General features: G+C 43.4%; 1 protein-coding gene, 2 long non-coding RNA genes and 1 other non-coding gene across 6 annotated transcripts in view; 2 read left to right on the top strand and 2 right to left on the bottom strand.

The window, feature by feature from the left end:
- Positions 1 to 1,791: 1,791 nt before the first annotated feature.
- NARS1 (asparaginyl-tRNA synthetase 1) lies at positions 1,792 to 17,973 on the bottom strand. Of its 3 annotated transcripts, none has more exons than XM_032653941.1 (15): positions 17,509 to 17,973; positions 16,379 to 16,461; positions 13,904 to 13,969; positions 13,711 to 13,803; positions 13,536 to 13,625; positions 12,516 to 12,594; positions 11,613 to 11,683; positions 10,120 to 10,206; positions 8,510 to 8,731; positions 8,204 to 8,403; positions 7,641 to 7,776; positions 6,699 to 6,812; positions 4,489 to 4,620; positions 4,051 to 4,182; positions 1,792 to 3,243 (listed from the first exon to the last, which is right to left on the bottom strand). In XM_032653941.1, the coding sequence occupies exons 1-15, from the start codon at positions 17,549 to 17,551 to the stop codon at positions 3,112 to 3,114; spliced, it is 1,680 nt and encodes a 559-aa protein (XP_032509832.1). In that variant the 5' UTR covers positions 17,552 to 17,973; the 3' UTR covers positions 1,792 to 3,111. The 3 variants fall into 3 exon arrangements, with proteins under 3 accessions (XP_032509832.1, XP_032509831.1, XP_032509833.1); XM_032653940.1 differs by having other exon boundaries at positions 16,379 to 16,458; positions 17,509 to 17,644; XM_032653942.1 differs by lacking the exon at positions 13,536 to 13,625 and having other exon boundaries at positions 17,509 to 17,610.
- LOC116764937 lies at positions 17,928 to 21,446 on the top strand. The gene is made up of 2 exons (XR_004353092.1): positions 17,928 to 18,064; positions 21,292 to 21,446. It is a non-coding gene; the product is annotated as an uncharacterized LOC116764937 (long non-coding RNA).
- Positions 19,165 to 19,268, bottom strand: LOC116739398. Its single transcript, XR_004345573.1, has one exon. It is a non-coding gene; the product is annotated as a U6 spliceosomal RNA (small nuclear RNA).
- A 1,059-nt stretch (positions 21,447 to 22,505) lies between the features above and the next one.
- LOC116764936 overlaps positions 22,506 to 27,019 on the top strand; it is a 48,020-nt gene continuing 43,506 nt past the window's right edge. Inside the window, exon 1 of the long non-coding RNA XR_004353091.1 lies at positions 22,506 to 22,666. This is a non-coding gene — a long non-coding RNA (uncharacterized LOC116764936). The remainder of the gene's footprint in view (positions 22,667 to 27,019) is intronic.

The raw sequence follows: 27,019 nt of genomic DNA, 5'->3' as shown, positions 1-27,019 counted from the left end.
ATTCTAAGCTTAAAGGAATTCAAGCTTTGGAGTTTCAAACTTCATTCTGTCACTTTTAACAGTGCATCTTCAGGCACTTTTTAAACTTTTCTCAACCATTACCTCAGGGGTAATAGGGCTATTATCCATATATAGGGATTATAGGGCTATAATTATAACATATATTGTATAAATTTATAATTTATATAATTATCACAAGAGGTTATTGTGGGGATTAAAGCATGTGACAGTACATGGCTGACACAAACCAGTACTCCATTATTGGCAGCTACCATCATTTTGAGAATTTCCCGGTATGACTTGAAAGCTAACTAGTGCACAGGTGTAGCGTTTTTGTGGCCACTGGCAATATTGGACAGTCTCAACCTTGCCCCAATGTTCCCATTTTAACACAGAGATTGGGAACAATTTCAAAAGAGATTAATGTGAGATGAATGAGGATCTACAGTCATGATGATGAGAGGCTTAAGGCTGGCTTAGAAGAGGGAGGTAGCTACTCAGTGACAGTCACACTAAGTCTGCCACAGCCTCAGCTGGGCGGGCTTTTAAAAAGCATCCTGGGGGCCTCCCTGGTGGCGCAGTGGTTGAGAGTCCGCCTGCCGATGAAGGGGACACGGGTTCGTGCCCCGGTCCGGGAAGATCCCACATGCCGCAGAGCGGCTGGGCCCGTGAGCCATGGCCGCTGAGCCTGCGCGTCCGGAGCCTGTGCTCCGCAACGGGAGAGGCCACAACAGTGAGAGGCCCGTGAACCGCAAAAAAAAAAAAAAAAAAAAGCATCCTGGGCCCAGCCCTGAAATCCGGATTCTGTTGGCCTGGGATGAGGCCCAGGTGACCCCAATGCGTAGGAAGGTTGCTTATGACAGAATCTCATTGCTCTATACACTAAACAAGAAATTGTTAGGAAATGCTAGAGGCAGCCATGTGTGGGGAGCTGGGTGGGTGGAAACGGCTGTAAGACATTGACAAACTCAGTACTGAAGTCATCTGAATTGCTACAGTATTAGCCTCCCATCTGTCTCCAAAGCAGGTCAGCTACACAAGTACCACCAAAGGCGAAGGGGGCTGCTGGTGTGAGGATCACGTATTAGGAAGAAGTTTCAGGCAGGAAAGGGCCGTGAGATGAGTCCCACGAGAGCAGGAACTCAGAACCGGGTGTCTGTGAGGTGGACACTTGGCAGGGATATGGGATGGGCTTGTGACGCTTAGATTACAGGGACAACCAGAGAAAAGGGAATGTGAGTCCACGTGCGTGAGGTGCGCTGCTTGGGTTCTTGGTTTGACGTCACCACTATCTTGACTCCGTTATCCCCACCTAACCCCACAGCTCTCCCTCAGTATTTAAAACTTTTAGCCCATTTATACAATTAAAATCTAATCTAATTGAGCCTAACCTCGTCACCTAAATTCTGATCAAATGAACTGCCTAGTTGCATCCAGTTAGAGCTCATTCCCATTCTTACATGTATTTTTCATTTAAAGATAGAGGCCAAATATACGACAAATGCCCCATTTCCATCTGTCATTTTACTTAACTGCAAAATAAGATATAATCTAATGTGTCCAAAATTAATACAAAAAGGATGATAAAAATGATGTAACTAGGACCCACATCTAATTTTTAAAAACCATTCCTTTCCATTACTATGTACTTTTACTAATACCTACCAAATTCAGGAATATCTAGTTTCACATATACAAATCATGAAAAATAAAGATTTAAAAAATGCAAAAGGCATGAACTAATTAATGTGAAATAGCGACAATCAGCTTAAAAAAAATTAAGTCAGCAAAGAGTTTTTACGTGTATCCATTTATTGATTGCTGGGAATACAGCTCATTGAGGATACATGACATGCATTTTGGGGGAAAATTAACCAAATCTGAAATGAAGCCATTCAATAAGCCTGCAAGTTAATAAGTTAGCACAGATTAGACCTAAAGACACAGTGTGGGGTGACTCCAACAGCCATGCAGGGCTGTCATGAAGATTCCAGCTGCAAATACTTTTGGAACTTATTTACTTTTAAAAAATAAACTTATTTATTTTTGGCTGCGTTGGGTCTTCGTTGTCGTGCGTGGGCTTTCTCTGGTTGCGGGGCGCGGGCTTCTCATTGCAGTGGCTTCTCTTGCTGCAGAGCACGGGCTCTAGGCACGAGGGCTTCAGTAGTTGTGGCTCACGGGCTCCAGAGTGCAGGCTCAGTAGTTGTGGCACATGGGCTTAGTTGCTCTGCGGCATGTGGGATCTTCCTGGACCAGGGGTCGAACCCGTGTCCCCTGAGGCAGATACTCAACCACTGTGCCACCAGGGAAGCCCTGGAACTTATTTATTCTTAATTACTGAGGAGCTACCAGGGAAGAGTGAAGATCACCCTGCCTCTTTAGTTTGAACTAATGCTAGGAAGAATGCTGTTCACTGAAGTGCCAAAAAACAAAAACAAAAAACTTGCTCTTACTTCAAACTGTTTAAGGCCACTCCACTTTTACAAATTCTTCCAAATAAATTCATATGCTTTAGAATTATATAAGCAGCTATCAGATTTAGAAAAGATTAACAACTGAGGCAAAAGACAATTCATTTCATTCCTGTATCTACTGCTGATTTATACTCTGTTCTAATACTAGCAGATTTTTACAGCATATTGTCAATTTTTCCCCACGGTGTGTGTTTTAACTCACTGATACAATAAAATGATATAAATTAAAGAATTCCAGTTACAATTAAAAGGACAGAAAGATTAAGTTACCGGAATGTCTCAGACTATAAGTTAAAACGAATCATATATGTCATATATATGACACAAAGGTTATAACCTAAAATTGGATAAAATGCTGAAATATACTCATGACGGCAGTTACATGCCACATATTTTCCCCCAAACTTTGTAATGGGTTTTTTTCTTAAAATGACACCATCTATGTCACTTGATATTCAAATGATTTGGATTGCTTTTCACGGTAGCAGGAATAAAAAACAAAAAGAGAAAACAGAAATGGATATACCCCAGTGGAATAAAAAAGGGAAGATTTTGGCTGTTTTATTATTTTTTTTAAAGAGGCAGCCTGTTCCTTCAATGAACCGTGTTCTTTGCTTAAATCTCCAGAAGCAATCGGTTATGGCTTGCAGCGCTGGACAAATCGAGGGTATAAGCATACATCTCGGATGTGGTATCTATCCAGAATCCAGGTTAAGAATCGTTCCAAGCCCAGGCCATAGCCTCCATGTGGACATGTGCCATATTTTCTCTGTTTAAAAAGAGAGAGCGAGAGAGAGGGAGAGCGATAGAGAGGAATGAATGCTCAGTTTAAAATTTTGTCCAGAGTCTCCCTGGCGGTCCAGTGGTTAGGACTCTGCACATTCACTGCCATGGCCCCAGGTTCAATCCCTGGTCGGGGAACTAAGATCCCGCAAGCTGCACAGCATGGCCAAAAAAGAAAATTAAAAAAATAAATTTTGTCTGAAATAGTTAAAATTTTCTACTGTAAAATGAGTCAGCTTATTGTGGTTAAGAATTCAACCCCTTATAGCTGATTCACTTTGCTGTACCGCAGAAACTAACACAACATTGTAAAGCGACTATACGCCAATAAAAATTAATGGAAAACAACAACAAGCAAAACAACAAAAAGAATTCAACCCTTACTCTATACTCCTTCATGGACCACATGTGAAAAAATGATTTGGTATGAAAAATAAACCAAGGATTTGCCACCCTGGAAAGAAGAGACTTCAAACTTTTAAATTAAGTTAATGTCTCTGTTTATCAGAAGAAAACGAAAACTAGATACTGGTAGCACCTAATGACATTTAAAAAAATTCAGTAGCTACAAGCAAGGTCAGGAGTTAATAGGTTTTCAAATTAAGTTAACATATTATTGGCCAAAGACAAAACTAGCAGTATTCCCATGCCACATTATTATAACCATGAAACTGAATATAGCTCATTCAAATTTCAAAGTATCACCCTGAATACTTCCCTTTTAAAAGTTTCAATTTATACAGAACTATTACAGTGAAGAAAATTTAAAGTGATTAACAAAATTTCTTTTTACCTGATCTGTGTACCAGTAATAGGGAGTGGGGTCAATTCCTTCTCTTTTATAACCTGCCAGTATCTCTTCATTATCCCAGATACGCATCGAGCCTCCCACAATCTCACCGACATTGGGCATCAACACGTCGACCTTTCAAAAATGAGTAAATAAAATGCGGTTACTACTAGGCTCTCAGTCACGGCTTTGCTCTAGAGTTTAAATGAAAATCATAATTAAGCTCCTATAACTAAAGGAGCACAATGATCATGCTTAATTCAGATATTATTCAAATTCTATAATTTAACAAGATAGGTTAAACCCAGAGGACAAAAAACACTTCTTTAAGTACTGTAGATTTATAATGAAATATTTGCTGTGAGCTGTATCTTATTCCAGTGGCAGTGCCCGCCCCTTTAAAAAGCAAAATCTCTAATACTATTTGAATCCCAAACTGACAGATTCGGTAAGGCGGGAATCCTCGGGACATCGCTGCATATAGAAGGACTTGATCTCCACAGGAAATCGACACAGCAAGATGGGCTCATTAATGGTGTCTGTCATCAGTCTCTCAGGAGCTTCTGGGATATCCTGAGGTTAAACAAGACTTCATTAACATTTACAACTCGAAAGGCAACGAGACAGAAGCAGCTCTTTGACCCAGTAGCAGCCCTTCATCTTATTCATGCAACGGAGTCCAGAATACACACCCACCCATAACCCATAACCACGTGGGTGTTAGGGACAATTTCTGCAAAATGAACTGTAAATAGATCTGTCTCCTCCTGCAGTATATCTGTGCCATATTGCTTGAGGAACGAAAACACACACCCAAAACAAACAACCTCCCAGATACTGCTCAGTTTTTTTTTTTCCCAGTGGCCAGTTTTATCTAGGTCTGAAGCAAACGCAGTCCACTCAGTCCCACAAGGCATAAGATCATCAGTGAATGCTCCACAACACCAGTGATCTACACAGAGTATGTTATTAATAACACCAATCTTTAAACTCTCCTGTTCTCTCTGCTTCTTTCCTGTTACAATAAATCTGCATGCCTTCAGTGGCAGTAAGACACAGTCATAAGACAAATAACCAGTGTCAAGTTTATAAGTGTAACCACACCTGGAGCAGTTAGCCAAGACAGGTTAGATGATGATGAATCAAGTTAATCTGCTTCCCTCTCAAACATCCTTCAGTAAACCACACATAAATTCAAGTTAAAACTGAAAACTCTTGTCCCAGTAAAAACAGACTGAGAGAATGGATAAGACTCATTGATTTGTTTAATGTAAGAAACTGAGAGGGAGCTTAGCCATCACCTGGCACAGCTGTTTTCAAGCTCTCGTCCCTGGAGCCCTGTGTCGTCTAAGGTCCAGAGAGGAAACGGGAGGTGAGTGGGAGAGCTCTGGTCTCTCCGCCTCTAACCGCTTTACATACTAGAGTCCTGCATACAATTGAACTGGGGAAAAGGGGTCGTACTGCACGTTCCGAAAAGTTTGAAGACCTCTTCTCTACTCTAGCGCCCTCATGTGTGTGGGATGATACTGACACAAAGAGGAAACGCTGACACACATGGAGGACTTCCTGCGCCTTGGCCCTGCTAAGCATTTAGCTCATTAAGTTCTCATAACTTTGCAAGGTGGACGTTACCTTCAAGGCAGAGATAGGGAACCAGAGAGCGGGGTCACTGGCCTTAAGTTAACCAGCAATAAGGACAGAGGTGGGAGCAAAGCCCACCTGGGGGGCTTCTTACTCCAAAGCTTGTGCTCTTTCCGCTCAATCACACTACTTTGCTGAGTGCTGGGCGATAACAGTTCTCAGGTTTTCAGCACAGAATTTGGTTATTATACATCATCAACTGAATTCATGATACAATAAAAGTAATTTACATAGACCCAGTACACTGTCTGTCCTCTGTAAATTCTTTCTAAAAACGAAAGAAAACTCTAGTTAGCAGCTACTACTCACATTTCATCTGTGAAACAGATTTGCAAGTACTATGTAAAGAGTGGTTAAATGCACAGGGAAGAGGGCTTAGAATAATGTTAACAATCTATACCCCCAAAACATGCTGGGAGGGTGGTCCTGGGCAAGACAAGACATGCTCAGTGTATCTGGGGCACCGGGCCACCTTCCCCAACAAAGCCTCCTCTCTTGGTTTTGCATTTTAATCAGTGGTGATTTTCTTCTTTGAATTGCCTCCAAATGAAGGAGTTATAATTCACTGTTTTGGGGGGAGGAATCCTTTTTGAAAGAGCCAGACGGTTTCTTCAGAAAACCAAAACAAATGTATACACATACCAACACTTTGCATGTGATTTCAAAGTTTATAACTTTCTTAAGCATCCTGCCAGTCTAGAGAATTACAGCTGGAGCTGGTAAGTCAAGACCACAGAGTGACCATGGAAGAGGAAAGAGATAAAGGATGGGATGTGAAGGCTACAAACTTGCTAATATTTACTGAACACTACAGAAAAGGCACTGCTCTAAGGTCTACTCTACCTCTACTAAGCCATGGATCCTCAGACAACCCCAAGAAGGAGGGTCCGTGGTTATCATTTATTTGACAACAGCAGATGCCTTCTGCGTTACTCATTAATTAACCGGAAGTAGCAATCCACTTAAGCACAAGGCTACCTTTGAAACAACGACTAGAAAGGAATACATACCTCTCCAAATTCATAGAAAGTTCCATCTTCTTTCTTTATATTGTGTTCTTTTAGCCACACAATAGCATCTGAGTAGTTCATCCGTTTGAAAGGCCGTTTGGGGGGCTTGAAGTTCTACAGCAGAAAGGAGAAATACAGTGTATATAAAGAAACCATTCACACTAACGTTTCCATTTTAAGAAACACTATTTATCATTATTATAAAATGTTATTTCAGACTTAAAAACAATGTGGTGAATTCCCTGGCGGTCTAGTGGTTAAGACTCCACACTTTCACTGCTGAGGGCCTGGGTTCCATCCCTGGTCAGGGAACTAAGACACGCAAGCCATGTGGCATGGCCAAAAAAAAAAAAAAAAAAAAAAAATTAGTCTGGAAATGAGTGAAGGGAGTCCCAAAGTATAAACTTCCAGTTATAAAATAGGTAAGTTCCGGGCTTCCCTGGTGGCGCAGTGGTTGAGAGTCCGCCTGCCAATGCAGGGGACACGGGTTCGTGCCCCGGTCCGGGAAGATCCCACATGCCGCGGAGCGGCTGCGCCCGTGAGCCATGGCCGCTAAGCCTGCGCGTCCGGAGCCTGTGCTCCACAACGGGAGAGGCCACAACAGTGAGAGGCCCGCGTACCACAAAAAAAAGAAAAAATAGGTAAGTTCCATTAACAAGACGTAATGTACAGTATGGTAACTAGAGTTAATAACTCGGTATTGTTTTAGATATATAAAATTATTATGCTGTACACCTAAAACTACTATAACGTTATATATCAATTATACCTGTATATATATTAATCATTTATTTCAAAGCTCACAAAGCTATTAAATCTATAAAAACCTAAAAAAAAAATCTATTGAAAAAAACCTAAAAAACATAAAGATCTAAAAAAAAGACTTCACTGCCTTCCGAAGCAGGATCCTAATTTTGTGTTTCCACACAACGGCAGACCTACCGGGTTGAGGTCACGCACCACGCTTGCTGCGGGTGATTTCAAGACTCTATCGACCACGTCACAGACCAAGTCCTCCAATCGGTTCAGGAGCTCCTCAAAGGTCAGGAAAGGGCACTCTGCTTCCACGTGAGTGTATCTGAGGAACAAGACAGTAGCTCAGAGCCTCTCTTCTTTTCACAAAGTTTCTCTTAAGCAAGGGTTTTAATGCTGGGAAACTGTCCAGAAAGGGAAAACTCCCGCCCTGCTAATCAACTCCCAACTCTCCAGAGTAGTTTTAGCCCACCCGCCTTCCTTTCCCCCTTAATAGTCATTTCTTGTTTATTCCTCAACACATAAAGGATCAAGACAAAGTGAATGAACAGACCTTAGTGAGTTATGGCCTAAGAGGCAAAACCTCTTAGACAGTTTCCATTAATTTATTCAACTGCCCTTCATATAGCCTCTTAATACATCAGAGGTTTTTACACAGACATCATTTACCTACATCAAGATTGCTTCTCTAAAGATACTTTCTTAAAAAAAAAAAATTTTTTTTAAATAAAAACAAAATGACAATTATGTACTCAGCCAGGTGCCTTCGTGTTCTGGATTGTTCTGCCCTGTATGACTGTGCGATACAAAAAACATCTCCCAGAGCTGGAATGCAGGTCTCCAGGTACAGCTGAGAGGACTGAGTCAGATACGCCTCTTCCCCAAAATAGTCCAGCTTGAAGAGTGTGGCACCGCCTTCCACTTGTGTTTGCACTAACGTTGGAGGACTGATCTACTCAGGCGGAAAGGAGTAAATAAAGGCCTTCTGTGAGCACCACTGTTTAAGTTCAAAAGTGCCAAGAGGCATTGTTTGCAAAGGATGACGAACGCGTACTTACTTCGTAGTACCCCCTGTCGAAGAAGTGATCTCTAAAGCACCTGGTGACCACAGAACGTGCTTTTAGGATTTTGGACATGTTTTCTCCCCGGATCATCATGTGTCTGTTGTTGAGCTGGACGTCCACGTCAGACTCCTCGTTGATTAAGTTATCAGCGCCGCCAGCGGGGGCCAACCCGATCAATTCCCAGAAGTCGCAATTCAGCTCGTGGCCCCCTGGAGCCTGCATTTTTTAAAAAGGGGTCGGGAGGGAGAAGGAAACAGAAAATTCACAGTAGGAAAGATTCTCATTTATATAAAAGTTGTTAGTAAGCTCATATTTCTAAGAACCTTATCATTATCAGCCTACCCTTCTAAAAACGAAGACCCGGTAATTGAATTTTATATTTATTTAATATTTCTTTCAGACTAAATACACGTACACAATTTTTAAAAAATAGAAAAGCACAAACCAGAAAATAAGATAAACTATAATCCCACGACTTGGAGTAACCACTAACTATTGTCAACATTTTGGTATACCTTTCTAGCCTTTGCCCAATAATTTAAAAGTAACATAATACACACATTGAAAAACTCCTTAAATACAAAGGTTTTACTAAAAGGTGTTTCTCTTTGGAACATATATATATATAGTAAAAATTCAAATTCTCCCTAATAATTCCATTGAAAGCATTACATTTTAGAAGCCACACAGTATGAAATATATAGCTATCTTGGTACCAAACACTGGACAGCAAGTAATATCACAAAAACCATTCCATTTTGCAATCACATTACTTTCAAGGAAAATTCAGTAAACTTGAACCACATATTCACTCTTAACATAGGTTCCTCACATAGACTCTGGGAGACTCTCTTTTATCAGTATTTCTAGTCTATCAGGAGGACACGATGGGCTCCCTCTGGTGGTTGATATGTCACGTTTGTTTGTTTTCTTTCCCAACAAACAAATATAACCACAACAGCACTGCTACTTGACCAATAATTACCAACAAGTAACTCTAACTGGCATAGGTTACATGCCTGTTGGCTGGGGAACAGACAACCCTCTGACTATCAAGCCTAGCTTTAAGTTTTTTAAAAAGAGGCTTTCAAATTCTATTTTAAAAGTTTCAGATTTATTTTATTTATTAAATATTTATTCGGCTGCGCCGGGTCTTCGATGTAGCATGCGGGATCTAGTTCCCTAACCAGGGATCGAACCTGGGCCTCCTGCATTGGGAGCGAGAAGTCCTGACCACTGGACCACCAGGGAAATCCCCAAAGTTTCAGCTTTAGATCACTGTTCTTTCCTGAAAAACTTTTGGTAGACTAAATTTTCATTTCCACTTAGCTGAAAAATTATTCACACAGACACAGCAAATTGTTCTCACCCATGAAGTTTATTCAGGAATTCCTTAGGTTGAAAATCCCTGAGATCGTTACAAGAGCACACAAGCTGTACAGTGTACGTATCTCACCAGGAAAGGAAAAGGCATTCTAAATTTAGCAAGCCCATCACATTTGTCTATTTATATGCCAAATACCAAAAGTATCAATACAAATAAAGACACTGGAAAACAAACAAGTACACAACTCTTCTCTTAGTGAGGAACTCAACGCACTCACCTGCTTGCCTTTTGGGGTAAGATTTAGCATTCCATACACTGCGACACTACTCTCAGTGGACAAGACTACTCCATTGTAACACTGACACTATAAGAAGATCAAGTTCAAATTCAGTTACTCACATTTACATTTAAAATAGTCTACCATATAGAAAGCAAAGGGAATTACTTACAAACAAGTTCTCTCGTCCAAAACTAGTAAAATAAGACAGCCATCAAACATTCATCTATATACAGATACACACATATATATGTAAATACATACTTTACATACATACACATGCATAAATAACACTAGTCCATATCTCTCAAAAGTATCTGGAAAGTTCGTTTCTCTTTTTCTTTAAAATTTAGACTATTAAAATAATACAGGGAGTTCACTTAGACTATGATAATCAATACTGGCTAAAATCATTAGGAGAAAAGTGATGGAAAACTTTATAAAGGAGGGATCAGGCCATCAGCATCTGAACGCACTAATCATAAAGACGACCAGAATTATGTGCCCCATGATGTGATGTCGTTGGAAGAATACAGCTTTGTCCATGAAGTAGTTATATCAAGAAGCAGCAGCAGCAGAACCTAATCTGACCAGACCTAACCTCCAGCTTGTAAGAAATACAAAGGATAGAGGAACATGTTAAAATACACCTTATGATGCAATCAACCAAATCCAGAATGGGAGAAGTCCCACAGGACCAACGACCAGACTTTTTCCAATAAAGGGCAAGGGGGAGTGGGGTGGAGAAAAGAGAATGAAAAGGGAGATCTGTTATAGATTAAGAGTGATTTCAGAGACATATCAACTAAATGCAACATGTAGATCTTGTCTGGATCCTCATTCAAACCAACCAACTGTAAAGAAGACATCATGAATCAATTGGGAGAGTCTGGCTGGATATTTAGGAGTTCTGCTAATTTCGGGGGTGTGTGATAATGGTAGTGTGGTTATATTAAAAATATTTCTTCTTGGTGATGCATATGCAAGTATGTTTATATGAAATATGATGTCTGGGAGGTAAAAGGTGGGGAGCAGTAAACCAGAACTGGCCAAATATTAATCATTACTCGTTACGGACTTAGCGTGTATCTGCTGCAAATTCGTATGTCGAAACCCTCCTCTGCTCTCTGCTACGTGAGGATGCGCACACAACGGGAAGTGGGTAGTCTGCAGCTCAGAGAAGGGCCCTCACCAGAACTTGACCATGCCGGCACCCTGGTATGGACTTCCAGCCACTAGAACCATGAGGAATAAACTTCTGTTGTTCACAAGCCACCCAGTTTATGGGACTTAGTTACAGCAGCTCAACTAAGATGTTACTGAAGCTGAGTGATGAGCGTGTGAGGTTTCTTCCTACTGTTCCATTTTTGAGATGTTGGAAATTTCCCACAATAACAGTTAAAATAAGCATAGACCCTAAGATTCCCAAAACTAACAATAAAGTAACCTATTGAAAAAAACTGACTTTTCATCGTAAATATGAAAATATTTACCAAATCATCTGACAAGACACACTGGAGATAACCCGTACCATCCCGCAACACCAGAAACATTAAATTCTTTCCTAAAAACGGGAAAGAGAAGTTTAGCTAGATTGTTCGAGAGGCACTTGAAAGCACTTTCTCATAATTTATTCTTATGTAAAGGAACCTCCAAGGTTAAATGTTGAAAGTTCAAACCTCCCACACGGCCCCATTCCTCTGAAGGGTTCACCAGTATTTTGTATTTTGCCTTCTTCATGTTTCAAACCCTTCATACTTTTAAACCCTATGTGAGCCTCCTGACCCACACGATCATGGGAAAGCAAGACAGTAAGCATGTGAGTCGAGGGATTAAGTCTTATTCACCGTTGAGTCCCCTGCAATACCTAGCAAAGCACATTCAGCGGGGGGTGATATATACTGCCGCACAGAAGCACTCTTGGTTTTTTATGCTCCCTTTCTTTTTATGAAGGATTTGACAACCACTTACAATAAAAGACATGTAATAAAATAACAAAAGCAGAAAGAGAAAGCAAGACATCATGACCAAGTACAAACATACTAATTATAAAAATCAACATCACTGCCATCAGTAAGTTTCAGATTTGGTTCTGCACTTCCGGTAATATACCCCCTGCTTTCCTTAAAGAAGTCAATTCAATTAGACAAATATTTCCTGGATACCTCTGATCACTTTGACTGCTTACAGTTAAGTACCATTTAAATAATTTTTAAACTTTCAATAGTCATATTAAATAAGAACCAATTGAGGATACAAATTAGTACTTCCTTTAAAAAGCTAGCACTCTCAAACAAAAATACCCCGAAGTAAATGTTTTTTTTTTAATGTTCTTCATCATCTAAGAGCAGGGATATTGAAAATTAAAGGGAGAAAAGGACAGCTATGCCAGTTACCTTGCCTACGCAGCCTGTGGACCCAGCCAAATACCTTTACTCTTTGGCCTCTATATCCTTCTAATTCACGAATCTTCACCTGTCAAGTTAAAATAAAAAACATTTGACCCAGTATGTCATTGGTCACATACCAATTTTGTCACGAATATTAGATAGATGGCAGAAAAGTGTTAAAAATTCACAAGTGGTGTAAAACTTCTGACAGCCACTCTACTACAGGTCAGAGCCAAATAATTTCACCACACTGGAGGGGTTAAAAAAAAAAAAAAAAATCCAAGTCTTCTTTCTCTTAGTGCAAAACTGTCTGCGAAACAATCAGAACTTCAGATACTGTTATATAAAATTAATGAATTCACAATAGCAACAAGCCTAGTCCACGCAGAGCCCTCTCCCTGACCTCCCCATCCCTCCCACCACCCTGGGTGGTGGAAGCTACCAAGGCTGGCTTTTCCTCTGAGGGATGGAGGAGAGAGGGGAGGGGAGGAAGGGGTTGCAGGGTGTGGCCAAGAAAACAGCTTCCTCACTAAGGAAGCAAGAAAACAATGGCAATCCAGCAGCAGTAAGAACCGTTCGAATTCTAACCATGTCCATTCACAGTCCAGCATTCTGGTCTAGAAAGATTATAGACATAATCAAATTTCAAAAACTTTTTCTTTATTTAAGAAATCATGAAAATCTTGGATTTCAACTCTTCTTTTTACTGTGAGGAAACTGACACCCAGGGGAGGGTAAAATCACTCGTCTGAGACCACACAGCCCACCAGGCCTGGATTCCAGGGCTGCTAGCTTTTAGTCGGGACAGAATTCGTTCAACACGTAATTACTAAATTCTATCAAAAAAGGAGCCCCGCAAGGACCAGCCTCATAACTCTCAAACATTATTGCGCTCTCTCCCTTTTGAAAGAAAAGAAGAGACAAACAGTGCAAAGGAACAAAGCACGTGGCATGCCCCTCAGACACAGAAATAATAGTTTGACCCCATGAGTCCATGATATTTGAAACGATACACATCACACTTACGCAACTTGGCTCTGGAAGACTTGGGTCGTTTTTAATGGTAATCTTCTTTGCTTCTTCCAGGTTCTTCTCTCTTCGTAAATTGTCTTCTGCCTAGTTTTAATAACCAGGCAATTTGTTAACATGGCTTCTGGTGTCCCAACTTGAAAAATGTTCACAGAGCAAATCTACTGCTCACCTCTTTCTTTTCCCGGGATTCACTCTTCATCTGTTCCCTGTGCCACAGTTTTCTAATGTTCTTCATCTGTGATTTAGAAATAACATCCCACCTCTGGAGGGATAAACAGATATTTAATGTTTTCAAGACCGCTGTATTCTAATGAAAGTTTCTTCACAAAATCTAATTCTGTAAAGCTTTGGGTTCACCCTACCTCGTTTTCTTTTTGTGAATCTACGTAGATGGTAGGAAAGGGTTCTTTTCCAACTGTCATCAAAGCCTTGGGGAGGGAGGGACAAGGAAAAAGGACATTTCTTTAACATTGTACAATTTTTAAAATCAAAATAACACCTGAATTATGAGGTAACTTTGATCACCTAGAAAATAATCGAGAGCCCAGAAGAAAGCATAAGACCCCACCAGCCAAAGGTCAATGTCGACAGAAGGAATGGCGGAACATTCGAAGAACATTTTGCTTAAGGTAGAACGTCCTTTCCCAAACAATTCTAGCAAGTTTGGTTACATAGTATATAGTTTCCCATGTGGACTAGAAACAACAGATTTTAAGTGGCCCTGGGGACCGACAGGAGGTACGCTGACAACAGAAGAGACAGCTGATGGCAAAGGCCAACTGCAGGGCACATGCAGACGATTAATCCTCACGAAGAAACCAGGGAAGTCATTTCTGAAACTCTCTCAAGAGCACAGTGGTTAGGTACACAGAAGGCTAAGTTTCATTTAACTGGAAAAATTCCTGTGTGTAGAATGTATGTACCTCTTTTCACCAATACTGGGACATATCAGACATCAATATTATCATTTAATATTTTATAGTTGGTATTCGTTTTTAAAAAAATAGATAGTTGAAAGTATGTAAAAGATAAGTGTTTTATTAACTGCTTCAAATATTCCTTCAAATTTTCTCCTAAGTTATCATCAACCAAGAAATGCAATGAATGACTGTCTCTCGTGTAAGATCTGAAGTTTATGAAAACTGACCTTTTCTTAAGATCTAGATTCCAAACCTGAAAAATACTTTTCATCTTGATTTAATACTGGTCTCAACTCAATTATTGCTACAGAGGAGGAGGGAACCTGGATCTTTTGGAAACATCCAGGAGAGTTCAGTTCCTCCTTTTAACAATTAGACTTTGTAAGGATGTTTGTAAATCACTAAGGATTCATTGACTACCTGACAGTCTGTACTGATCCCTCCTTTGTTAATCAGTGATATTGAAAGAGTCAAACTGTGATTCTCCAAATCAGAATGGCACATTTCTGCTAACAGCGACATTTTGCAAACATTCATCTAAACACTACTGTCAGTTCTGGGCAGCCATAGGAATCACCCCAACAATCCAAAATGAGAAAGATTTCCCTCTAAGAGTTAAAAAATTAAGACCCATGGTTGACACACCAAAACATAACCAGAGTATGAGCTAAAAGAGGAGAGAGTGGTCCCAGGACAGGAACACTTGATAATAACCTAAATGAATACTGTAACAAAGCTCACAAGAAGGGGGATTGGCCAGACACAGATACACAGAAAGAAGTGTCAGGGCAGTGCGCTTCCTGGTGCTGTCCTGGGAGAGGGCTTTAATCAACTTCCTTATGTAGCAGCTGTAGCCATTCCAGTCTACAGGCAAGCCCACGGCTACTTGCAGAGGGATGTCTTCTTGGCCCACACCGTAACCCAATGCCATCAGGTACCTACTCAATCCTGAGTCGAAGCTCTCGAAGAACCCATCTGAACTGTATTTGGCTTTCCATGTAAGTCTGCTTAAAGAGAATATGCTAAACTCATAGGAGGATTCTACACCCTGAGAAACAATAATATATTGTTAAATTAGCATCCTGGCTTTAGGCTCCAGACTCATGAGTTCATGAGTGTCTGCTGTTCTTGGTACTGATATAAATCAGGTCTTTGAGTCTCAAGGCTCAAGATCACGTTTGGATTCGAGTGGTAAATTCACCGAGAGAACTCTTAGGAGTCAGTTTGGAAGAAATGTGAGCATAAACTCAGATGACTAAGGGAAGATGATTTTCAGTTCTACAAGAATTTAAAAACTGGCCAACTGACTCACTGGAGAGAAAAATTCCGAGATGCGATGCCGTATGGTAAGAAAAGAAAATACCTATTAAAAATGTTCAAGGGGAGGGCTTCCCTGGGGGCACAGTGGTTGAGAGTCCGCCTGCCAATGCAGGGGACACAGGTTCGTACCCTGTCCGGGAGGATCCCACATGCCGCAGAGCGGCTGGGCCTGTGAGCCATGGCCGCTGAGCCTGCGTGTCAGGAGCCTGTGCTCCGCAACAGGAGAGGCCACAGCAGTGAGAGGCCCGCGTACCGCAAAAAAAAAAAAAAAAAAAAAAAAAAGTTCAAGAGGAATTCCCTGACAGTCCAGTGGTTAGGACTCGACGCTTTTGCTGACAAGGGCCCAGGTTCAATCCCTGGTCGGAGAACTAAAGATCCCACAAGACTTGAGGCGCAGCCAAAAAAAAAGAAAAAGTTTAGACGTAGATAATGTAATACCCTTAAAGCTACATATCTGTATATACCCCTTACTTGTCCTTTTCAGAAAGTTCTCTTCAAACCTAGTGCTTTAAATAAAACTCCTGACAAGTCACAGAATAACTGGCATGAGTCATTAATAAATGCAAAGTCGTTTTCCTAATGAGAAAGAGGCACTACCTTAAGGCCTGTTTTAAAAGGTTTCTCCTTGGTTCCATCACCAGTAGCATCACTTCCCTCTCGGTCTGAGACATACAGCTCTGCTGTTTCACAAAAAGAGAATAAGTTACTCACTTGGCCAGTAATTATCAGTCACCTCATGCTGCAGCTGCTTTATCCATTCTTTATCTTTGTAAACAGAACAAGCATCTGATCGGTAAAAATTATCAAGGTCCGAAAGAAATTATATCATAATTATTCTCCCACTCCCCTATCCAAGGACATCCATCCCATAGAAAGGGGTTAGTTAAATTCAGCTTTCAAAAGGAACTTTGATCATTTTCATTTGTGGTACTGCTTCTATCTACTCGAATCCCCAACAACAAAGCAATGGCTTTTCAGTTGGCCAGACCAAACTGGAAGCTTGGATGTTGTACCTTAAAAGCCAGAGTGACCCTGGAGAATTCACTTAACCTTTCTGGGCTTGTTTCTGAGCCTATAAAATGAGGAAAACAATACCCATCTTGAAGTACTGAGGATGAAATATATAAATCAGATATGCTGGTGCTAGAGCACAGAAATCAAATAAATACCGGTTTTCTCTGGTCTTTAAAGGAAACCAAAGCTCTGAGGTTAAACAAACTGAAGGCCTCACAAGGAGTAAGCGAGCAGAGACATCAACCCAGGTCTCCTAAATCTCTTCCTTTTCCTACTGCACCAGATGGTCTCCCAGGAAATCTCAATATAAGTGAGGATATGTGAAAAAGAAATCGCATTCTTAAGTCCTTTCCTGCCAGTCACTTGGAAGAGTCACATATTTGGGGTCTGCCCTGAGGTCTGGCCATGCCTCGCTCTGCCTACGTCTCAGCTGAATCACGGGATTTCTCGCAGTGGGGCCGGGCCGGGAGCGGCCGCCACCCTAGCCGGGGCACCCAGGGCTCGAGGGGAGCCGGGCCTGCTCGGCGAGCGCGGACCCAGGGTGGGTCCTAGTCCCTCCTCCCTCCCACCATTCACGTAAACAGCGGCGGGGCGCCCAGTCTGCGCCAGGCACCAGGGTAAGAGCTGTATTCGGCCGGAACAAGGCTGCTGCCCCAAGCAGGAGCGCCGCGCCGCGCCACTTACACACCCCGGGGTCCCCGAGCCTCACTCACCTAGCACCATCCCCGCGGTCGCCCTGGTCACCTCCAAGGACATCACCTCCAACACGCCGCCTCCTTATCACCCGCAAAGTGCACCGGCGGCTTCCTCAACTCGGAGGTTGCATCAGATAATGTCGTGCAGAAGTCGTCGCAGTAAGTCACCCGGGCGTCGCGGCTCCATTGGTTACAGAAGGTTACGAAGCGTGGGCGAGCGGCGCCGCAGCCGCCATCTTTGGTTCGGGCCTAAGCAACTTCCGGGTGTGGCTCCGCCCCGCTCCCCTCTCTCCCTCTAGGTGAGCTGCGGGCTGCGGGGGGCACCACCTGGGACTCCTTGGCTCCCTGACATCCGGGTGGCGCTGCAGTCCCGATCCCCCCGGCCTGCGTCTCCCCAACTTTCCCGCTGAATCTTCCAGTTCCGCGCCACCCCCCACCTCCCGTTGTGGGCACGGTAGGGCCCTTCCGGAAACCGGATCCTGGATTGCGTTCCACATCCCCAGATAGTGGAATGCTTGTGGAATTAACGTCGTCATCAAATACATTGAGCTCCAGCCACAAACTGGGGGTGGAGGTAAGGGTCAGGGACAGAGCTAAGGGTAGTCCTGTCTCCCATTCACTAATTGCTTTGAAATATGAAGATGTTTTAACTTTCTGACTTCAATGAACGAATGAATGTATTTCTGTATTTGTCACTCGGACTATAGGGTGTGTTTTTATTTTAAGTTACAAGAGTCACTATTACGGAGGCCGTGGTAACGTTGTGAAAAGAACTAGGGCTTCAAACCTGGTTGGAATTCTGGTTCTGCCTTTTGCTGTGTGCCGTGGGATAAATGAGCTAACCCGTCTGAGCTTCAATTTCCCTATTTGTGAAGGTTAAGTTCACTGCCCAGCAGTCGTAGGTACTAAGTAAAGGGTAGGTAACGTCATCATTCTCAGCTTAGTGGAATACCAGAGTTTGTCCCTGAATCAAAGGAAAACAAACTCTTGTTATGAAAGAAACTCTAAAAATAACTCTGTGCATAGGTTCCGAGTCTATCAAAAATATGAACCAGATACTTTTCTTGAAGAATATTTCCCCCAGTTTCACGGACTTTCCCCTTTTCCTCTTTGCTGAATGGTTTCTCTTTGCTCGTGTGTTAGTTATCTATTGCTGCAAGGCAAATTCATTACCTCACATAGTTTCTGAGGGTCAGGCATTCGGGAGTAGCGGAGCCAGGGGTTCTGACACAGGGTCTCTCCGGAATCAAGCTGTGGGCAGGGGCTGCAGTCACCTGATGCCTTGACTAGGTGAGGATCTGCTGCCAGGTGCACACATGGCTCTTGGCAGAAGGCTGTGGTTTCACATCAGGTGGGCTCCCCAGAGGGCTGCCAGTGACGGGGCAGCTGAGTTCTCACAGAAGCAAGTGATAGAGAGACAGAGAGACAGAGAGCGACGGAGACAGAGAGAGAGAGAGAGAGAAAGAGAGAGAGACTGTATTGGTTGCCTATGTTGTATAATAGATTACCCCCAAACTCCAAGGAACAGTAGTTTTCTCACCAGGAATCTGGGCAAGGCCTAGGTGGGACCTCAGGTTCTGCGTCTCTCAAAAGACTGCAATCGGGGTGTCATCTGGGGCTAATTTAAGATTTTTTTTTAGCAGTTTGTTTTGAAAGTTGTATGTAAGATTACTCAAAAATACAGAATGCTTCACACATTTGTGTGCCATCTTTGCATGGGGGCCATGCTAATCTCAGTATCCTTCCAATTTTAGTATATGTGCTGCTGAAGTGAGCACAGGCTAAGATTTGTAAATCTCACCTGGGTGATGCTTTCCCACACACTCCCGTGGGTGTTGGCAGGATTCAGTTCCTCACAGGCTGTTGGACTGAGGGCCTCAGTTCTTCGCTGGCTCTTGGCCAGAGGTCTCCCTCAGCTCCTTGCCACGTGGGCCTTTCCGGTGGGCCGCTTGCTTCATCAGAGCAAGCGAGCAGGAGGGAGAGCATGCAGGCAAGAGGGAAGCCACGGTCCTTTGTATCCCATCACTTTTGCCATATTCTGTTCATTAGATTCGAGTCACTTGGTCCAGCCTACACTCAAAGAAAGGGTTTTATACCAGGGCACGAATACCAGGCGGCAGGGATCATAGGGCCATCTTAGGAAGCTCTCTGCCACAACAACTAAACCCTGAGCTGCAGTGCCTTTTCATAACCTAACCAATGAATGACATTTCATCATTTCCGCTATATGTTACTGGTCACACAGACCATCCCTAGTATAATATGGGAGAGGACTACATGGGGGGTGAATTCCAGGGGGTGGAGGTCACTGGGGGCCATACTAGAGGCTGACACCACAGCCCAACCAATGAATTTCTCCCCTTCATCCTGCTTTGAGCCCCCAGAGGCTGGCTTATGTGGACACATCAGTGGGCTCTCTGGCTTCTGGTCAGATGCAGCCAATGGGGAGCACCGGCAAGGATGGAGTGAAGTAGGGGTACATATTCCCTTAGCTCCCTCATTGCAGGCTGGCTGTACCTTCAACTGAAGGCCACAGGACCTGTCAGGTGGCACTAACAGTCATCTGAACTACCCTTCATGAATTTAGTTTCACCTGATCCATAAAATTGGATGTACACAGAAACATTCCACTGTAAAGAGGAAAGTGGGTCTACAGGACTGGGCCTGAATATGACAGATTCCTGTAACACCTGCTTCGACCACTCCTCAACCCACACGTACAGACTCAGGGGATTTCCCCGTGTCCGGTCCGTGACACCTGTGTAATATGCTGGCATGAGCCAGACGTGAGCAGCTATTGTATTACAGCCTCACTTGGGTGCAGCTCTGAAAAGACAGTGGCGAAGGGAAATCATCTCAGATGCTAGAACGTTGAGTGGATGACTGGTTTTCCATTTCTTACATGAGTGGAGATGGCCTGAGGGACTGATGGACACTGTCTAAAGGGTTGACCAGTTGATCAGAGACTTGGAAAGAACAAGATTAGAGATTAGGTATGGCAGTCTGGTGGGGAAGTATGTGGATGAATTTTTCTGCATGGGCCCAGAATGTGAAGATATCTTGCCCTGTGTAAATACCCAGGAGAAGGCATTCAGTATAGAGGAGGTCTTTGTAAACTGTGGCTGTTGGCCTTTCCCACACACACCCGCCCCAGCCCAAGACCCCCAGTGCTTGTTCAAAGAAACCATATACAAAGTCGCCGTAGTAACAGGATGGAGGCTATGCATGGGTTCAACGGCATGGGCTGCCCTTCATCAAGGCTGATCTGGCTGCCTGACTACCACTGTGGAGGACCCAGCCTGACAACAGCAGAAGCCAGCTTTGAGGACCTGATAGGACACTAGTCTTTGGGGGGACCAGGTGTCCAGCTGGTGGCTGGTGGGTAACATTCAACTCCTGGAGGAGGCAGCAATATGCCTGTCAACTGTAGAGTGGTTGTCCACATGCGGCTGTACCCTCCCTGCCTGCCGCCCTGGCATCTGCGGACTTAGAGAATGCTATGTCCATCTCCGCAGTACACAGCATCTTCTCTAACCAGGGAACACATTTTCAGTGAAGTGGGCGCGTAACTGTGGAGTTCACTGTGTAATCATGTGCTTTGTGTCAAATTAGATTATTACTTAAAATATTCACACATGCTTCCCTTTTCTATGTGAGAGAAATGTACTTTGCTGCTTCATTCATGTTGGGCTTGGCCATGTGGATTTTCTCTGACCATGGGAGGTGGGCAGATGTGATGCAAGCAAAGGTTTAAACTGTACTTGTACAGTTGAGTTTGTTTTCTTGCATCATCATGAGAAGAGTGAACCCCAACTGGCCCACTGGTCCAAGGAAGGTGATAGAAATGTGACCTGGACCCAGTCTGCAGCTTGGAGCCAAGCCCATCGGAACCCAGCCCACACCAGCTTGACTTCTAGATGCATGAGTGAAAATAAATGATTGTGTTTTGCCTCTGAGTTTTGGAGCAGTTTGTTACACAGCTTTATTGTGGCAATAGTAGACTGATACATGCCCCATTACCCAGAAGCATCTGGCTTAAAAGAGAGCTGTATAGCCTACTGAGAGGCAGTTACGACACCCTGCGAGGTGTCAGAGACAATGTTGGGTGCAATCTCCCCCATAGTGGAATGCATATTATTATTATTTTGTATGTTTGTTGGTTTCAAACAATTCTCCAGGTATTTTCATTTCTGTGAAGGAGTTGAAATGTCTGTGACCCACACTGAGGCCAGTAGGCACAAATCTTTACTGTTCTTTGCGCAAGGGAAGGACAACCTCTCCTAACACCAGTGAGGACCACAGGAAATGTAAGTGGGAGAAGGGAGCACAGCTCCAGGGCTACTGCAGGCCAGCCCCTCTGCCCACTACCCTCAGCCTCTACCCCCAGTAATAAAAACAAAGTGGTCAGGTCGCACCTCCTCTTTCCCAGGGCGGTTCTCTCCTCATCTACCCACAGCCGGCATTGAACTTGCCTCTGCTCTGTGTCTGGTAGGTGGCCCATACATGTCACCACCGGACTGTAGGTAAGAGGCCATCCTGGCATCCTTCCAGAGCACTTAGCACAGAGCCTTGCTCTCAGTAGGTGATTGGTATCATTCTGTTGGGGGGACAATCTCGTTTAGTCCAGCCTCCCTCCGGAAGCAGAACTTCCCTTACAGCATCGCGGAAGGGGTCACTTCCAAGAACAAACTGAAGTTTGACGGTGCTCATGAGTGCATGAATAAATGACTGAATTCAGTGAATGGCATTGCTCTTTTCTCCTCATCTGACTGTGGCCTGCTGGGAGCACCCTCATCTAGCGGTCCTCGATGTTTCGGCCCCACGCCCAGTCAGGGTTGTTCTAGTCTCTCGGCGGACGTCCCCTTCGCTCAAGCGAAGTCGCGGTCCTAACACTGTCATGGCCCCCGAGGGCCACCGTAGCTGGCCGCCGACTTGCGCTTAAAGCCCGCGCTGGCGGCGGCGCCATTTTGTCTCCGGGCACTTCCGCGTGTGCGCACCTGGTCCTGCTTTTCCGGCTGCGCGCGCATCTCTCAGTTGTGGTGGGCAGGCCGGACCTCGAGCGGTGCTTTCAGCGTTTCGTCTCCGAGCAAACTCACAGGCGTCTTTAGAGCTTTCTCAAGCACTCAGTTATTTGCTCCTCAAAACAGCTTCGGAGAGAGAAGAGGCAGAAATCACTGTAAGCGCCTCTCAGGCACCTTTCCCCATCCCGGGGCCGGGAACGGGGGTGTGGGGATGGGTGCTGGGAGGAGAGGCCTAGTGTTTGCTTCATTAGCAAATTGGTCAAACAATCAAAAAAAAAAATCTCAGTAATATTTAAAACCGGTTTGAAATTGCAGACAAAAAGTGGGTTATCATTACGGTGAAACTATTAATTTAAGGAACTGAAAACGTAACTTGTAGAGTTAAATGTAAATACTTAGGTTTGCTTGTTAATTTATTTCAGTGATTCTCAGGCTCCTTCATGTTCGTCAACTGCTAGCTTTATCTATAATTTCTCCCTTAAAAAGTGAGTGAAATTATTTTAAAGTCCTGCTGTCCTTTAAGGAGGGTAAATAATGGGGCTCTGAAGCCAGATACCCTAGGACACAGGGCTCTTACGTTCTGCCTCGGTGACCCTGGTCGGGTTCCTTAACCTCTCTGAGCCACAGGATTTTCGAGTGTAAAATGCTAATCATCCTCTGGAAAGGTTGCCTTTGTGAGGTTGGTATGAGGTCGAGTTATACAGAAATGCCTAGTGTGTGCTTGGCATCTAGTGAGCCTTCTGAATTAGGGCACAGATGATATCGATAGTTAATCATGGTTCTTTTGTTCCACGATCCCGCATAATCACACTTTCAAGCCTTCAAGCTGCTGAGGGCTTCTGGTGGGCCCGCCCCATCCCCTGCCCCGCCCTCCTTCGCCCCCAGTGAATTCAAAGTATCTCAGACCCTGGAGATCCTTTCCACTGCCCCACTTCTCAGGAAATGACCCATCTCTTGCTTCAGGCCATTAAATAGGAGCTTTCTGAAGGTCTTTCCTCAAAACTCAAACTTTTCAGCCTCAACACCCATCCTTACCTTCTAGTACCATGTAAGTACAGTTGACCCTTGAACAACACGAGTTTGAACTGATAGGTGGATTTTTTTCAATTAATAGATATTGCAGTACTACACACCTGAGATTAGTTGAATCTGCAGATGGTTGATTATAAGGTTGTATTTGGATTTTCTGCCGAGTGGGTTCTCCTGACACACCTCCCCCGCCCCAACCAGTGTGTTCAGGGCTCAGCTGTGGTATCATCCCTCCTGTGTTCTGGATCCTCCTTAGTTCTGCATTCTAATTTCTACACTTCAACCAGGGCCAACACTTAGAAACATAAATCCCATCATTTCATTCTCCAGCTCCCCCTGCAGGCTCACCGGGCTGCGTGTGCTCTGGCTGCTTGTTGCTTTCTGAAAGCACAATTCACAGTAGCCAGGGGTAGTTTCTTTGAATTGTCCTGGGTACAGTGTGGGATTTTGGGTAGCCTTAAAGAAAGGTGAAGGCAGAGTTAAATGAAAGGAGCTGGGGAAGCTTTCAAAGCAGAGTGAATTGTGTTCGCTGAAAGCAATGAGGGAGACCTCCTCCAGGTGATTTTGAAGAGCAATCATGGTACCAGTTTAGCAGGAGTTGAGGCTTCTAGAGGCCTAGCTAATGATATCTTGGTTTATGGGGTGTTTTGTTGTTGTTTGCTGTTGGAGCAGATCAAAGTGAAAGTATTTTCACCCAAAGCCACAAAATCCTAAGAAATATCCCAGTCTTGGATAAACCCAGTAAACTGAAAAGAGCTCTTCTGGTCCACATTTACTCAAGGTGTTTACAATGGTGAAATTCTGATGCAAATTTTCCAAAAACTTGAACCGTAAGTCTACTTTTTAAATAGTCCTTAGTGTTATCTCTGTTAAACTCTTCAATAAGCATGCACTTTTGTCAGTCACACAAAATTTAAATGAGGAAGCTGAAGGTAGGTGAGCATTCCAAAGTGAATGGTAACAGGAAGCCTCCTGTAGGATTTCCATAGACTGCCTTACTCATTATGCAGCATGGCTCAGCATCCATTTTGTAACGAACCTGCAAGATGACTCCCATTTGGCAAATAGACCTCTAATCTAAAGGTTGATTCTTATCACTTGGGAGAATTGCTTCCTGATGAGAAATGCTAGACAATGGAACCATCCCTCGTTGGCTTCACAGTCCAGATCCAATATCTTTAATCCCTTGGTGGAAAAAAACAGAAACATTCCATGGCTTGTGAGAGCACCTGAGGAATGTTGGCTGTTGTTGAACAGCATCAGGGGGCAAAGGAACATTGATTGTCTCTCCAGCTGGAGATCATAGGCAGGTTATCTGGAGTGAGGAACATATCCTGAATTTGGCGGGAGCACCCTGGGTTTTTAACCACCATAGTTGGTTGGGAGGTTTGGATTTCTCTCTATGTTAGAATTTCCCTTCCTCTTATGTTTATAGTAAACAGCTGCATTATAATTTGATTAAAGTTTGTTTTTTGTTGTTGGTGGTGTTTTTGCGGTACGCGGGCCTCTCGCTGTTGTGGCCTCTCCCTTGCGGACGGAGCACAGGCTCCGGACGCGCAGGCTCAGCGGCCATGGCTCACGGGCCCAGCCGCTCTGCGGCATGTGGGATCCTCCCGGACCGGGGCATGAACCCGTGTCCCCTGCATCAGCAGGCGGACTCTCAACCACAGCGCCACCAGGGAAGCCCGATTCAAGTTTCGAGGCCAAGGAGTTCCCTGGTGGTCCAGTGGTTAGGACTTTGCGCTTCCACTGCAGGGGACATGGGTTCCATCGCAGGTCAGGGAACTAAGATCCTGCAAGCCGCGCAGCCAAAAAAATAAAAAAAACCGGGAGTTTTGAGGCCAAATTTCCTTTCTGTTTTTTTTTTTTGCCGTGCTGCTCGGCTTGTGGGGTCTTAGTTCCCCAACCAGGGATTGAAACCCGGGCCCTTGGCAGTGAGAGTGTGCAGTCCTAACCACTGGACTGCCAGGGAATTCCCGAGGCCAAATTTCTGATAATTTAAAAACTATGAGAGTTATTTCTTCCTATGCATCTTACTGCTGAGCTCATCTTAGCTGATACTGGGTGGCACAGAAGCAAATCTATACTGGTCTTTGAATTTGGACATTCTCTCAGATTTTATTGGTGCTACCCCATATTTGACATGACTTTAAGATGTTAGATTCTTCTGAGGTCAAAGAAAACATATGTACATATACATGGCCTAACAGAACACTGCTCTCAGTCTATAACCATGATTCCCAGTCACCCAAGGGAGCAGAGTAAACAGCTGAGGGTTGCTGGTCTAGTGAGGAATTTGTGGGCTAGGGAAATCCTTTGAGAGGATTTGTAACTTAAGCAGGAAAAATATCAACTCAAACTACCCTTTTTTGGCTTAAATGTCATTTCTATTTATTGTTATTTAATTTTTGGAGTAGATAATATATATTCATATGGTTCAAAACTTTTAAAAAATGTTAAAAACGTGAAAAAATAATTCACCTTTAAAAGTCTCACTCCCCACTTCTTTGCTTTTTTTTTCTTTCTTTAAAACAGATTCTTTTGAGGTACACATACAGTAAGCCCCCTACATACCAACGACTTCCGTTCTGAGAGTGTGTTCATAAGTCCAGTTTGTTCGTAAGTCCAACAAAGTTAGCCTAGGTACACAACACAATCAGCTATATATTAATACTAGTGTACTGTAATAGGTTTATAATACTTTTCACAGAAATAATACATAAAAAACAAACACAAAAAATAAAACATTTTGAGTCTTACAGTACAGTACCTTGAAAAGTATCGTAGTGCAGTACAACAGCTGGCATACAGGGGCTGGCATCGAGTGAACAGGCAAGAAGAGTTACTGGAGGAGGGAGAGGAGGTGGGAGGTGGTAGAGCTGAAGGATCATCAGCAATAGGAGAAAGCTGCAGTTTCACTCACGCCTGACTGATGGACCGCATGTTCACATTTTTGAAAGGTCACAACTTGAAGGTTTGTATGTAGGAGACTTACTGTATTTAAAGTGTGCAGTTTTTTAACATGTCATATACCTATTAAACTATCACCACAATCAAGATAGTAAGCAGATTCGTCACCCCCAAAAGTTTTCTCGTGCCTCTTTTAATCCTTCCTCGTGCATTTCCCTAAGGACTAATGATGTTGAGCATCTGTTCTTGTGCTGTTTTGCCATATGTGTTATCTCCCCCCCGCCCCCGGTATTATTGAGGTGTAATTGACATACAGAACTGTGTAAGTTTAAGGTGTACAGCATGATGGTTTGACTTACATATATAGTGAAATGATTGCCACATTAAGTTTAGTTAACATCTATCATCTCATATCAATATAACATAAAGGAAAACTTTTTTTCCTTGTGATGAGAACCCTTAGGCTTTATGCTCTTAACAGCTTATGTATGTACTTATCATACAACTTACATGTATAGTTATGCATATAGCCATCATGCATCCCTAGTACTTATTTATCTTGTAAGTGG

This window comes from Phocoena sinus, chromosome 14 (genome assembly GCF_008692025.1).
Source record: "Phocoena sinus isolate mPhoSin1 chromosome 14, mPhoSin1.pri, whole genome shotgun sequence".
Classification (NCBI taxonomy): domain Eukaryota; kingdom Metazoa; phylum Chordata; class Mammalia; order Artiodactyla; family Phocoenidae; genus Phocoena; species Phocoena sinus.
Note: the sequence above shows the minus strand (reverse complement) of the source record. Positions and strands in the feature narration are given on the sequence as shown.

Coding starts and splice junctions, on each gene's coding strand:
- NARS1 (XM_032653941.1), bottom strand. CDS start 17,551: ATGTCCTTGGAGGTGACCAGGGCGACCGCGGGGATGGTGCTAG. Junction 13,804..13,903: donor ATTCACAAAAAGAAAACGAG/GTAGGGTGAACC, acceptor TTATCCCTCCAG/AGGTGGGATGTTATTTCTAA. Junction 12,595..13,535: donor GTCTTCCAGAGCCAAGTTGC/GTAAGTGTGATG, acceptor TTAACTTGACAG/GTGAAGATTCGTGAATTAGA.